The following is a 14,610-nucleotide window of genomic DNA, read 5'->3' as shown; positions in this document are numbered from 1 at the left end:
ATCTGGCACAGGGAGGCCAGTGTGTGGGCAAGCAGCTGCTTCGGCACATTGACCTTCAGAAAGTTATATTGTCTACCTTCTAGAAGCCCCTCCACCACGATATACCTCCCATGGGGCTCTGAGTAACTACTGGTGACCATGAGGGGGAAGGCCTGTGGAGCAGAATCGCCACACCACAGGACCCCCTGGTAAATTCAGAGTCATAGACCCTGTCATAGCCGTAGTGGGGAGGTAAGAACAGTGCTCCCCCAGTAGGTGGGTCTCCTGCAGCAGAAGGACGGCAGCTGAAAGCAGCTAGCGTAGAGAAGAATTGCTATGTGCTTGATGCGGTACAACAGGCCATTCACATTCCTGGACAGAATTTTAACCTCCATGACTGGAAGGACTGGGTGAGTACAGAACGGATGGGGCTGGAGGGAAACTGCAAGGATCTACCCATGTCAGGATGGTCTAGGGTCAGACACCCCAGTAGGGACGAAGCCAGGGTAAATGGCCGGGGCATCTATGACATAAGGACTGTAGAGCAAAACAAACGCAACATAACTCTCCCCCTCACCACTACATACTTTTAGCCCGAAACATCTGTCACCCCATGACAAAGCATAACAACAAGCACAACAAAACACACAACAAACCATAAAAGGTCTCCTCGATTGCAGGATCATATATCAACCTAACACATGGGGCAGTGCATCACCTGAGTGCACCCTGTCCCCCCCCCCCCCCCCCCCCCCCCCCAATAAGGGGCGCAACAGCCACCAGCGCAGGCAGCAAGACACCCATTTCAACCTTATGGGCCAGTAAAAAGTTTAGTTGGGACTGGCAAAAGCTCCGGTATACAGTCCAACCCCTAAGATCCACTTTCCTCGCTGGCAACCTGATGCCCTGTGTCAGAGCCAGAGGAGTCTGGCCAGTCACGGGAGCGACCCTGGCGGTTAGAGAGCACTCCCCGCAGCTGTCCACTCGGCAGAGCGCAGGCATCTCAGCCAGCCATTCCCAGGCATGTTCCGGAGAGCCAAAGAAATACGTTTTTAGAGTTGAGAAACACCTTCAGTCTTGCCAGAAAGGGAGCATATACTGGAGATTGAGAGCGCTGAGCTTCTGTTTAACATCAGCAAAGGAGCCTCTACTCTGTTGGACTATCCATGTATGGTTGGGTAAAATCATTATCCGAGAAGCCTGAAAAAAAAGGTCCGGGCATCCCAGGGCTTCGACAGGCACCAGAATTTCTATCACAATTGTACAAAATTCAACTTGACCCCAAAGTTTCTTAGCCACACAAGAAGAGCAGTTTGGGATGCAGAGGCCAATTCTATGTTTTAGTGTCTGGAGATTGAAGATGGTCACAACACAGTTGTGTTGCGAGGCTACCTTAGACAACACTTACTTTAATATGCCCATTCACAATAGGCGTAGGCAATAGAAAATGTTTTTTGGTAGACAAAAAATACTGTTCATTCACAGTCTTAGCTTTTGGGCTCTGGTAGGCCCCTCAAGTTTTTTTCAAAGAGTGTGATCCATGTGGTACAACAGCTGAAGAGAGAGGGAATCACCTGATGTACCTAAGTGGATGATGGACTTTTTCAAACCCTTCCAGAGCAGCAGATGTCTGAGCACCAGCAGGGAGAAAGAGTGATATCTGAGTACTTGGGTCTCTCAACAGACTGAAAGAAATCTAGTCTAATAACGGATTTTCTGCAAGCTGTAACACCTTTCTAGTGATAGTCAGTCTATTGCTAGCAAAAACCTTCATGGCTCTGGAAATGTAACGTCTGACCTCCGTAAACAATTTGATGCTACAGATCCCTACTGGAACTCGTCATCTTGTATTCCACTTGTTCCGTTTTGTCGCTTAGCTGCGTCCAATTCAATACAATTTGGGCAAAATAGAAATAAGAGCCAGCAGATTTCAAAGTGTGTGTTTTGCAGACATCCTACGGAAAACTTTGTTTGGAGTCAAACACTGCAATAGGCTTAATAATCTTACTTTTCCTAATGCCACAAGTAAGTGTTGCTGGATGAAACCTTCAAACGAGGCGCATATCTGAACCACCACATAGAAGATCCATTAGTAATCAGCTCATCAGTGTTCTATAGTTCACAATGGCCAGGTTAACCCTGCAACACTTCTTACGTAGTAATCAAGGCAAAACGTCCTAACCCATGAAGACAACAGAACAGCCATGTTTTAGATCATAAAACATTGTGTTACAATGGTTGTCCCATCATTGACAGAAGCTAACTGGCCTTGGAATTTGGAAGTCAAGAACTATTATGGCATTCTGTGCTACATGTTACAGAATATATTAACTTACACAGTGTTTTTAACCTGTGTCCTGTGTGTTCATACTACTTGCTGCTGTAGGCAAACTATGTGAATCTTTAACAGATTCATGGGGTGAAAATCAGTTGGCTTTCTGTGACACTGACTTTGCAGTGTAATAGCTGTTAAAGATTAATGTGTCCAACCTATCCATTGGGGAAAAGATGGTAAAAAATCAAAATCTAATTTTGCGCCACACACATCTCAGTCACATTCAACTTTTGCAGGGGTCTCTTTAGGGAACTGCTTATCAGTGCTTTATGGGGCAGACAAGATTTGTTCCTCCACGAACATGTGTACAAGCTGAACGTGATTGTGATGGCACCGAATTGCTTTCTCCAGATAGTAAGATTCACAGCAGTGATTCACACAGACAACACCACAGCCCTCTACTGCATGGGAAAAGAAAGAGACACCCATTCCTTGCATTTATTTCAGTTGGCAGTGGAGCTGTGGGGTGTGCAAGATTGAGCACAGGATGGTCCTGCTCGTCTCCCATGTTGCAGGGGTCAACAGCAGAGGAGCAAACTGAGAAGGTGTCTCTACTCCATACAAAATGATAGATTTACCAGAAAGCCCTTCACTCCATTCGGTGAACACCCACTTAAATTTCAAATGCAACCATTTTCGTCCTGGTTTTGTTTGGTTTGGCATGGCCTCTTGTTGAATTGGACAGATGTGTTTCTGTCTGCCTGTCTTCCTAGCACCTCTGAATAAGAGGGTACTCTAGAGGTTAGGATTCTTCCAGGTTCAGGCATCATAGTGGATCCAACTTTGCATTGTCAAATCTTGCTCTATGAGTCCACATTCTCCTCTGCCACTGGGGAGACCTTCCAGCCTTTCTACAATAAGCTGGACAGTGTGATGAATACCAGGAAGTCGTCCACCAGAGCACAATATAAGAGCAAAAGGCTGATTCTACGTGTAAGCGCTGTGATACGAAGTCATTTACAATATTTCCTTAGTGAATGTCTTTTCTCGACACATAGCTTGTGAAGTACAGTTTAACACCTGCAATACCTATCTGACAGCAAATGAGGCCTATTGGAAAACCATGTGCACAGTTTTTCCCAGAACCAGCTGAGTTTTCAAAAAATATCTAACATGCCTAATGCACAGATTTCCTTGAAGGGGCACCCGTCAACCTCTTGGAACCTCAATATGGGTTCTAGCCAGATTAAGTTTCCAGACTGGCTAGAATCAATATGCAGATCCTTCTTGGGAAATTCTCTTCTATTCAGAACAGTCTTACAGAACCTACCAGGGACGCCCCTCTTTTTCTGCTTTCACATATCTTAAATTTTTCTTTAAACAAGAGCCATTTCCAGTTGCAATAATGCCTTTTGTCCCTGCTTTAGTTTGAAGCCTTTGCTTACTATACTCTTCTAACATCAACTGACTTGCCCTCACTTCACCAGTAGTGCTTAGACTTGGGACACGAGTCTGCTACCCTCTCAATGTAATGGCTACTTGCTCATAGTTTTTATGCCTGGGGTGCATATTTCCATATTGAAGGGCTCATTCTCTGGTTAGCAGCTTCAGTCAACACACCTGCATGTATTCTCATACCTCCACTTTTATTTTATGTATAAACCAACACTCAATCGGCATGTCCCAGTCAGATGACATTGAATCTGTTTTTCTGTTGATTTGTTAGTATGCCAGTACTGCTACCGTTATTATTTTATCTCAATACCTCTACCACTTAATATTATCATTGCTTGTACAGCTTTACTAGAATTGTTTCTCTCAATGTCTATAGTATGCATATCTAAATTCACTACATATTGCATTCCAACCTTTTTTCACACTATGCATCCCCTACCCCTCCTTTTTCAGTGTTTTGTACTCTGAAACTTGAATGGTTGCATGTTGGGTTGTTGAAAATAATAAACAAAACCAAAGCATAAAACAATTAAGCTTTCATGTGAAATTCAGATGCTGTCGTAGAACACTTAATTTTGGAGGCTATAACATCAGATGGCCACTTTAGAAAGCACCAGGCTGTTTGTGTCTTTGAACTATTCACTGCCTTTTAAAAAGGACAAGATATTGCAAAACTCACCCCAACTTTGTCCAAAATGTTGTGTTCGAGTTCTTCTTGGATGAGATGGCCCTCTCGGCATTCAATCCACATCTAAATGCCTCCTTGACTGATGAGTCACTTCATAATCTGGATGTCGGGTGTGCTTTGCACGTCTGCTACTTTAAAACCACAGATCTGCATTCTGTTGACCTACTGTTTGTGGCTTTTGTAGGCAGTAGGTCAGTGAGCAGCTTCTTAAGGCCGCCATTACCATTTGGATGAAATCCAGTATCAACCATTTCTATACTCGGTACCCTGTCTGGTACTTCAGTTGCATTGTTCAGAGATATACTTGTTAGAGATGTTGCTATCTGGGCTGCGTCGCACAGATTCTGCTAACATGACAATCTCTCTTGAGTTATCCTCCCAGTGCAATGTCGAATTTGGCTAAAAACATCATCGCATTTTGTCCCAAGGGTGCCTGATGTAGACTTTCCCTCCCACCTTTTTCAGTCTCAATTTTTAATGAATAGCACATATATTTGAGAATAGGAAAGATCCAGGATGTAACAGTTATCTTTTGCTGACTTTGCTGCTAATTCCCATTATTAGTAGTACCAGCGCGTAGCGATATGTTTTTGAAGTTGAGAAAGAGCCCGAGGACTGTTAACATAGGTAACTTATTCCTTTGTCTACGTAGTCTACATCCAGAATCCAGTAAATGGGCTGAGATTTTTTTGTTTCTTTTTTTTTTTAAAGAGTATCTTCAAAAATGCCATTGAGTTGATTTGTGTCAGACGTCCTTTGTTTGGTTTATTTAGCTAGAGTGATTCTTACCAGTCATATGATTTTCTTGAGCAGTTTCCCAGAAACATTTGATGTGGGTCCCATTCAGTTCATTTGGGATATTTTTAACTAGGTCCCCTTGTGTTGCTTTGCTATTCAACTAGCTCTTTCCAGAATCCATTGAGTTGATTCAATTCTCTTGATCATTTTCACTAAGAGTTCTGTTTTTTTTTTTTAGGCCTCTTCATTATATTCATAGAGGTTTGTGTGATGTTTTAGTTCTGTGGAGGGGCCTCATCTCATACTTCCTTGTGTTAATCAATTTTTCAGGCCCTCTAAATCTATCAGGATGTCTTATCTCTTAATCTCTTGGAATAACTTTCCCACCCACACCTTCCCTTATCTACCAGAACAGGGTAATTTTTAGGTTTGTTGAAGACGTGGATAAAAAATTACTTGGAATTTTAATTGTTATTGGTACGTCCATTTTACTTTTCCTCTCGACTACTGCAGTGTCCTGGCTGCCTCCCAGGGGACTAAATATATTTTCCATAGCAAAGATAAAAGGATCGCAGTTTTGCAAGGAGTTTCTTACACATATTGTGCCCAGAAGTTCTGAATGCCTCTTGCCCCATTGTGCCTCAGAGCAATTCAACCTCAATTTATTTTTAAGCTGGTGCTTCCACTGTACTTCTTCCAGGTATGCCTCTATTCTTATTGACTTTCCTGATCAGCTTTTCTATTTGTCTGTGCCTGTTACTTCCAGCTTTAAGTGATAATGTATTTCTCAGTTTGGGTTTTCTGAAGCTAACCTGCACTACTGATTTCTGAGACTCTATAGACTAACTAGTACACTATTGTCATTCTTTTTTTTCTTTTTTTGTTTTTAAATCTTTTTTATTGAAAGAAACAATGAAAAACAATACAAAAAAGAAACACATAAGCAGAAAAAGAGCAGTTGTCAAGATGATCAAATCACGTAAAATTGCCACCGAATCCATATAATCAATAAAATAAAAATCAATCAAACAAACATTCACGCTGGCATCGAGACTACAACACCGTAGAAAAAACATGTTACAAGGAGGCCATGACTAAATACAAACTCCTTCTAATCACAGAGAAAAGCAAGTACTTCCTCTACCAAATTGAATCAGCACAAGACTCTGTTAAACAGCTGTTTCAGGTCGTGACCAGGCTATCAGGGCCAGGGACCAAATCTCCCATAATCCCCACTCAAACTCTCTGTAACTCTCTGGCCACTTTCTTTCAAGAAAAAGTCAGCCTCATCTACGCTAACTTCTTATCACATTCCACAACCAACAATTTGTACCTCGCCCCTAGCAACAACAACAAACTCTCCCATCCCCCTGAAACACAGCCCCACCGATAATAACTCTAACCCTACCTTTTTGGAATTCAGCCAGGTCACCGTACACCAAATCATCGACTTTATCTCCGCCATCAAATCTGGTTCCCCTAATGATCCTTGCCCCCCAACTATGTTGAAACTGATTCCCGACATTATAGGCCCCAACCTAGCAAACATCTGCAACTCAATGTTCAGGACAGGAATTTACCCTTCCACCTGGAAAAAAGCGGTCATCAAACCACTACTAAAAAAGAACAACATCGACCCCCACAGAGACCAAAAACTTTAGACCCATTGCATGTCTCCCTTTTCCCGCAAACATCTTTGAAAAAGTGATTAACACTCAGCTGGCCCATTTCATTGAAGAAAACAACCTCCTGGATGACACCCGGTTTGGCTTCAGGAAAGGCCACGTCACCGAAACAGCCCTCATCCAGGCATCCGATGAAATCAGGATGATACTCGACCATAGGGGTGCCACGGTCCTGGTGCTGCTGAATCTCTCAGCAGCATGCGACACGGTCGATCACGTAACCCTGATCGACCGTGTCTCAGCCATAGGCAATAGAGACAGAGCCAAGGCCCTCCTGGCCTCCTTTTTATCTAACCGCACCCAACTAGTATCTCTTGGCGACTTCAATTCTCCTTCATTTGTACTCCCGTGCGGTGTTCCGCAGGGATGATCGCTGAGCCCAACCTTGTTTAATATATACGTGTCGAACTTTGCAAGGATCATCAAGTCCTACGACATGCGACTATCTTCATACGCGATGACACACAACTAGTGCTAGCGTTCATAATGATGGAGGGACAGTCGCGGCAAACTTCCAAGAGGGAATGCTTTCAATAAGCACTTGGATGGCAAACAACTGCCTTAAATTAAACTCAGGCAAGACTGAGGTGAAGATCTTTGGTAACTTCCTCCTTAGCTGGTCCCCCACTTGGTGGCCGTCTGAGTTAGGCTTACCCCCGCCGCAAAGGTCAGAAACCTAGGTGTCTTGTTTGACAACAAGCTATCATTCATGCACCATGCAAGCGCAGTTGTCTCATCATTCTATACCATCAGGTTGATAAAAAAACTTCTACCTTTCTTACCATCCAGCGCCGGCAGGACTCTTATTAGCACGCTGGTTATGTCCAATGTAGACTATTCTAATGGTCTACTTATCAATGCCCAGGAAAGAGTCCTTAACAAATTACAAATGGTGCAAAATGCTGCGGCAAGAATTTTATCAGGCACCCACAAGTTCAAACCAATTTCCAAGGTGGTACGACAGTATCACTGGTTACCTATCAGGAGCAGAACAAAGTTCAAAGCTCTATGCATCGCCTACAAGGCAATTCACAACACAGGACATGAGTTCCTGAAAAAAAACTCTGTTGCTACATGCCTAGTAGATCCCTTCGCTCATCAGCAGCTTCCTTGCTCTCTGTCCCCAGAACCAAGAAAGCCTCTTGGGGTGACAGAAGATTCACTGTCGCCACTGCTAGACTATGGAACACACTCCCCCCTTCACATCAAGACCATTCCCACCCTGCTTTCCTTCCGGAAGCAACTAAAAACCTGGCTCTATAATTTACTCGCTCCCAGTCATTCCTCTATTCAGCCGTCCTTAGCGCCGAGACGCCCATGGGTATTTGCGCTCTCTACAATTTGCCTAAAATAAATTTTAGAGCGCGCTACTCACCCTTGAGGGTCTCATGGCGCTGAGTGTGGGGGGGGAGGGGAGATGATACTGTTCAAACAACCAGGTCTTGAGAAGTCTCCTGAAGGTCAGCAGGTCCTGGGTCAATCATAGGTGGATGGGGAGGGTGTTTCATTTCTTGGTGGCGGGGTGAGAGAAGGATCTGCTGCCGGTGGTCGTTCGGTGGATGCGTGGAACGGTGGCGAGGTCAGCAGAGCGAAGCTGGCGGTTGGGAGTGTAGAAGGTGAGTCATTTGTTGAAGTATGCTGGTCCGGCGTCATGGAGTGCTTTGTGGGCGTGGATGAGGAGCTTGAAGGTGATCCTCTTGTTGACAGGGAGCCAGTGCAGGTTCCTCAGGTGGGCAGTGATGTGGTTGTGGTGGGGGATGTCGAGGATGAGGCATGCAGAGGCGTTCTGTATGCGTTGGAGTCTCTTCTGGAGTTTAGCCGTGGTTCCCACGTAGAGGGCGTTGCCGTAGTCCAGCCTGCTGGTGACAAGGGCCTGGGTGACCGTCCTGGTTCTGGTGGGGATCCATCTGTAGATCTTGCGAAGCATACAGAGGGTGTTGAAGCAGGAGGAGGAGACGGTGTTGACTTGCTGGGTCATTGACCGAGATGAGTCCAGGATGAACCCCAGGTTGCGTACGTGGTTGGTGGGTGTCGGCGCAGCTCCCAGTGAGGCCGGCCACCAGGAGTTGTCCCAGGCGGAGGGGGTGGAGCCAAGGATGAGGACCTCCGAGTTCAGTTTCGGGCAAATGTTCCTCATCCATTCTGCGACGGCGTTCATTTCATCGTGGAAATTGGTTTTGGCGGTGGCGGGATCTTTGATGAGGGAGAGGATCAACCGGGTGTCGTCGGCATATGAGATGATGTTGAGTGATCGGACGATGTTAGCGAGCGGTGTCATGTAGACGTCGAAGAGGATCGGGCTGAGGGATGATCCTTGGGGTACGCCGCTGGTGATCTTGGTGGCTTCGGATCAGAATGGCGGGAGGCGGACTCTCTGGGTTCTGTCGGTGAGGAAGGAGGTGATCCATTCCAGGGCTTTGTCGCGAATCCCTGCGTTGTAGAGGCGTGTGCGTAGGGTGTGGTGGCAGACGGTGGCGAAAGCGGCCGAGAGGGCTATGAGGATGAGGGCCGCGGTTTCTCCGTTGTCCAGCAGGGTCCTGATGTCGGTGGCGGCGATGAGGGCGGTTTCGGTGCTGTGGTTGCTGCGGAATCTGGATTGGGACGAGTCCAAGGCGGTGTTATCTTCGAGGAGACGGGTCAGTTATCTGTTGACTAGCTTCTCGATGTTTCGCCGGGAACGGGAGCAGGGAGATGGGCCGGAAGTTCTTGAGGTCCTTTGGGTCTGCCTTGGGTTTCTTGAGTAGGGCGTGGATCTCTGTGTGTAGGGCGTTGATCTCTGTGTGTTTCCAGCTTTCCAGGAAGGTGGCGTCTCGAATGAGTTGGGGTGCGATGATGGAGCTCGCTTTGTTGAAGATGTGGTGGGGCAGGGGTCCAACGGTGATCCGGTGTGGATGGCGTTCATCGTTTTGATGGTGTCTGCGTCGTTGACGTGGTTCCAGGAGATCAGGAGGCCGGTGTGGCTGGGGGGCGGTGAGTCTAGGGTATCGGCGGCTGTCGGGAGGGGGGGGGTCTCTATGTTGAAGCTGTCGTGGATGTCTATGATCTTGCGGTGTAAGAAACGCCTCTGTTAATATTTCGGTCACATACTGACATTAAACCTAAAAGTGTCTCTTTGTCAACATTAAATGGGGAATCATCAAAGGGGGTGCATAAAAAACCTCTGCTTTTTGTTCCTCTGCTTAGTCCATTTACCTGGGTATCCCCTGCTCTCATATACCACCCTTTCGGCCTGCATGCACCAGTCCATGTCTTCCGCCCAGTCCCCGTGCTGGGGCACGACTCCCCCTTTTCATGTTCTGGCTACATTACGTTTTGCTATGATACAGCCAAGCGAAACCCATGTTTGTTCAGTGCCCCTATTGTCATTCTTGAAGAATAGATGTCTTTAGTGAAAAACATTTTCAGATTTGCCAGCCAGCAGACATTGTTCAGTTTTCTTGCTGAGAAGTAGAAGAGGTGTACAGTGGTTTATGAGTGAGGGTTCTCTCGTTTTTCCTATTTGAATGTGATATAGATTCACATACTGTGCATATCCAGTAAATGGGACAGAAAGGTTTGCTTGTCAGAAATTTATGAGCTGTGACTTTACACACGATTTTGTCCTGTCAATTTGTTAAAAGCTTGGTATTAAAGGAGGTAGTCCACACCAATCCCATTTCTTCTAGCTACAGTTCTGAGATTTACAGTTTACATAATACCAAAGCTAGCTATCTGGTGCCACTAGACCTAATTGAATCAAAGCATATTTATTTTATTTTTTGTTTTTAAGTGGTGCACAAAAATGGTGAGAAAGTAAAGGAGGTGATTGTAATATATACTATGCGTCGATTTTCAATCCTTTGTAGGAACTCTTCAAGTCTGAGGGTGAGGAGTGTGGAGTTCAGAAGATAGGACCTTGAGAGCTGAGGAAAGATCACCCTAAAAAAAAGTATATTACTGAATCGGTCATTAGCGAGTTCAGGGGCGATGACCTTAAACAACTGATCGTTGGTACTTTGGGAAGTTCTTATTTAGGTAAACTGGGACCCTACTATGCAAAGCCTTGGGAACAGTAATCTGTGGTCACTACAGCTGCTGTATGGTTAGGGATGAAGTGTTCTGATTTATCCAAGTACTTCCTTCGATTCGGAGGCTGGTAGACTGTTTCTCATTCGAAAGGACTATGGCAAATTGCATCTCAGTCAGGCCCTTTGTCACTTACTGGAGTGCCTTCTTTAATTTGTAAACTAGTCATCATTCGCTCAATTAGCTTTCTGTAATGGTATTAGGTTACTGCCCTCCCTCCCTTGTATGGCGTCTGTGTGTATACAGTGAGAGCCAAGGCCTTGTCATCGTAGATCCCATCTACAAGTTATCCAAGTCGGCTCCTCTGAACACTTTCTGTAAAACTATGTTCTGGACAAAAAATCAAGGATACACAGATTGGCCATACTCTTCTAAAACAGACTTTTACATATCAGTAAGTACAGATTACACTCTATAGAGACTGCTGTATTGATAGAATGAACAAAGAAAAGTGGTCACAAGTGTCTATGGGGTTAGTAGTCTTTAGCTCTCTTTGTGCAGATGCATGGGATGTTCTGACTTCAGGTAGATTTTCTACATGATATAGATCATTAGTGTAGATATTTGCCGAAGGCATATACTAAAGCCCCACCCACCTATGCCACATCAACTCCCCCACATCTCAAATGTTTTACCATGTACAGACAGTAGTTGTTGTTTGTTTGTCCTGGAGGAGGGTGACTAAGGAATCAAAGGGGCATTTCTCGTTCTTACCTATCCATCTTATTGCTCTTCTTCCTCCTCGTCTTTTTCCTCTTACTACCTCTCTCTCACACACTTTCTGAAATGCACTGTGTTTTACAGATGGCTGGACAGCAGGTGCCCTTGGGAATTAATTCTGTTGGGCAGGTTGCAATGATGGATGAGCAGCAAAGGCAACAGAGCCTGGTGAGTTACCTTGCTTTTCCTTTTCTTAGCCTAAGAAATAAGTTATTCAGGACACCACTGTGAACTGATTCCCTCTATTTACTCAGTTACAGCTCCGAGCCCAGCAGCAGGCTGCCCAGCAGCAGCAGCAACAACAACAGCAGCAGCAGCAGCAGCAGGCGAACCCCCAGCCTCCTCAGGCTTCAGTTCAGGCCCCCGGCCAGCCTCCCCAGACTGGGCCCATGCTGAGAGCACAGAACCCAGGGGCCAACCCACAGCTTCGCAGCCTTCTCCTCAACCAGCAGCCGGTGAGTTTGGCTTCGATTGGAGCAGATGGAGAACCTCTCTAATGTTGGCATTATAGTGTAATTCTACTTCTCTGTCATGTTCTTCTGATTCGGAAGTAGGGAATTGTAGAGTAGGGTTGCTGATAAAGTAGACATAGCAGTACTGGGGAATTTAATAAAGATCGCTCCAGTAGCCAGTTCCCTCTATATATGACTACTGTTAGGATCAAAGGAACTGAAATCATTGAAATATTTTCCTTCTTGAACCCGAACAAAGTTAACTAGGGATAGGCTGTTCAAAGTAAATTACTTTTGCGTTTGGAACACATTGCTCCAAGTGCAAGCAGTTTGTCATTCTTCAATGTAAAGGTTGCTATGCAGTACAGTACCATTGGTTAGGGTTCCAATACCTTCATGTTCTAGGCTCAAGGATGCCGTCTAAGATCGGAGTCTGTTTTTTCTTTCTATTGGACCATAAGTAGTTCAGGATCATACCATGTACTAGTAAAGGTTTGAGTAAGTGCTAAACCAGAGATCTGCAAAATGGGGTCTAGATGACCCTGAGTTTTGTACGTATGAGGGATGCTGTTCTGTGGCCAGGACTGAAACGTCTTTTGCTACTTCACCTGTGCCTCTGAAAATCAATAGCTTTTTGTCTAGGTATTTGAAAATATTCTTTTCAGTATTGAAAAAAGGAATACAATTGCAATGTTTAAAATGTTCAATAGATGTGAAAATGAACTGTAACGATTAACATCAGTTTTTGTAAATATTTCTTGAATGACATATATTCAGTGCTCCCAAAGTCTTTTTGTCGTTTGGCTCTGTCACTTGCATACATTTTAATTTGTGAAGAAAATGCAACACAGCATAGAGCCCAATGCACAAACATGTTTCCTCCTGGCTATTTTGTAGTTAAAAATTCTTAAGACTGTTTTGATACCTGTACGACTGTCTTAAACTAAGAAGGAAGGTCCTATTAGTTAAAAGCTAACACTTATTACCCTTCTGGGAAGTATTCTGCACCTTTGAAAAGTAGAGTAGCACAGATCATCTTGGAGCCATAGACATGGACAGTGGCCCTTCAACTCAAGCCCATTCTCTAGAAGACCTTCACCCTAGTGAATGGGGTTGAAAAAATTTGAGTTTTTGCAGCATTATAATGTTAGACTCTTTCTGGCTTATTCTGTATTTCAAGGACATTTTGTAAGCTCTGGTTCATAAAACTTAGACAAGTTACATCTTTCCTAAATCAACTTCAGTTTCCAAATTTTATTTTTTTCATTAGTGCAGATCATTTTACCTCTTGAAAAACACCTGATTGTATTTTATGGCTACGGGGCCGGACTGTAACTCCCAATCCCATAAAATATTTGGTGCCTGTAATTTAGGTCCGGGTTTACTATGGCTAGTGAAACGGCCATAAAAGTGGGAATGAAAATTGTTTATTTATTAAAGGGCATTGAATGCTGAAGAATAGAAAGAGAAATTACAGTTAAAAGTTATTGGAGGCAGGACGTTGAATAGTCATATGTTTCCCTGTCTAATTATCCTTCATGGTTTACCACTGATTTTCTTTGGTCTCGCGCTTTCCACTTCCCATTTCTTTGCTCCTTCTTCCGTCTCCATCTCTCATCCTTCTTTAGCTCTCATTCTGTCTTCTCTTATTCTTTCTTTCTAATTTCAACCTCATTTTGCTTTCTTTTTCTCAAAGTATCCTATCCCCCCCATTCCTTCTGCTTTCCCAATTTTATCATGGTTTATCCACTTCTCTCCCCTTCTTTCCTCTGTGCTCCACCTGTAATTCATTTAGCTCTCCACATTTCTCTTTGCTCTCCTAGTTTGTACCTCTCTCTCCACGTGACCCTGTAATCTGTCAGTCCTGTGCTCTCAAGCTTTAATTCTCCCCATCTGCGACTTCTTCCCAGGCACCTCCCTAAACTGCCTTCTCTGTCTTGTACCTCTTTCCGACTCAGTTGTGCTTGCCTCTGAAATCTCTCATGCTGTCCTCCAGTCCCATATTCCCTGCCACCCATCGCCTTGTCGCTCTCCCTCGGTCTGGCGCCCTTGTCGCTCTCCCTCGGTCTGGCGCCCTTGTCGCTCTCCCTCGGTCTGGCGCCCTTGTCGCTCTCCCTCGGTCTGGCGCCCTTGTCGCTCTCCCTCGGTCTGGCGCCCTTGTCGCTCTCCCTCGGTCTGGCGCCCTTGTCGCTCTCCCTCGGACTGGCGCCCTTGTCGCTCTCCCTCGGACTGGCGCCCTTGTCGCTCTCCCTCGGACTGGCGCCCTTGTCGCTCTCCCTCGGACTGGCGCCCTTGTCGCTCTCCCTCGGTCTGGCGCCCTTGTCGCTCTCCCTCGGTCTGGCGCCCTTGTCGCTCTCCCTCGGTCTGGCGCCCTTGTCGCTCTCCCTCGGTCTGGCGCCCTTGTCGCTCTCCCTCGGACTGGCGCCCTTGTCGCTCTCCCTCGGACTGGCGCCCTTGTCGCTCTCCCTCGGACTGGCGCCCTTGTCGCTCTCCCTCGGACTGGCGCCCTTGTCGCTCTCCCTCGGTCTGGCGCCCTTGTCGCTCTCCCTGGGT

The 14,610-nt window shown here is 45.5% G+C and overlaps 1 protein-coding gene across 5 annotated transcripts in view; it reads left to right on the top strand.

Annotated features, from left to right (window-relative positions):
- Positions 1–14,610, top strand: part of MED25 (mediator complex subunit 25) — a 277,582-nt gene that overhangs the window by 242,162 nt on the left and 20,810 nt on the right. For all 5 annotated transcript variants that reach the window (XM_085616238.1, XM_085616237.1, XM_085616236.1 and 2 more), the window contains 2 exons: positions 11,690–11,773; positions 11,860–12,060. In XM_085616238.1, coding sequence (XP_085472364.1) covers positions 11,690–11,773; positions 11,860–12,060 — 285 coding nt within the window. The remainder of the gene's footprint in view (positions 1–11,689; positions 11,774–11,859; positions 12,061–14,610) is intronic.

This window comes from Triturus cristatus, chromosome 7 (assembly GCF_964204655.1).
Source record: "Triturus cristatus chromosome 7, aTriCri1.1, whole genome shotgun sequence".
NCBI classification, from domain to species: Eukaryota; Metazoa; Chordata; class Amphibia; order Caudata; family Salamandridae; genus Triturus; species Triturus cristatus.
This window is presented reverse-complemented; position numbering and strand designations above follow the sequence as displayed.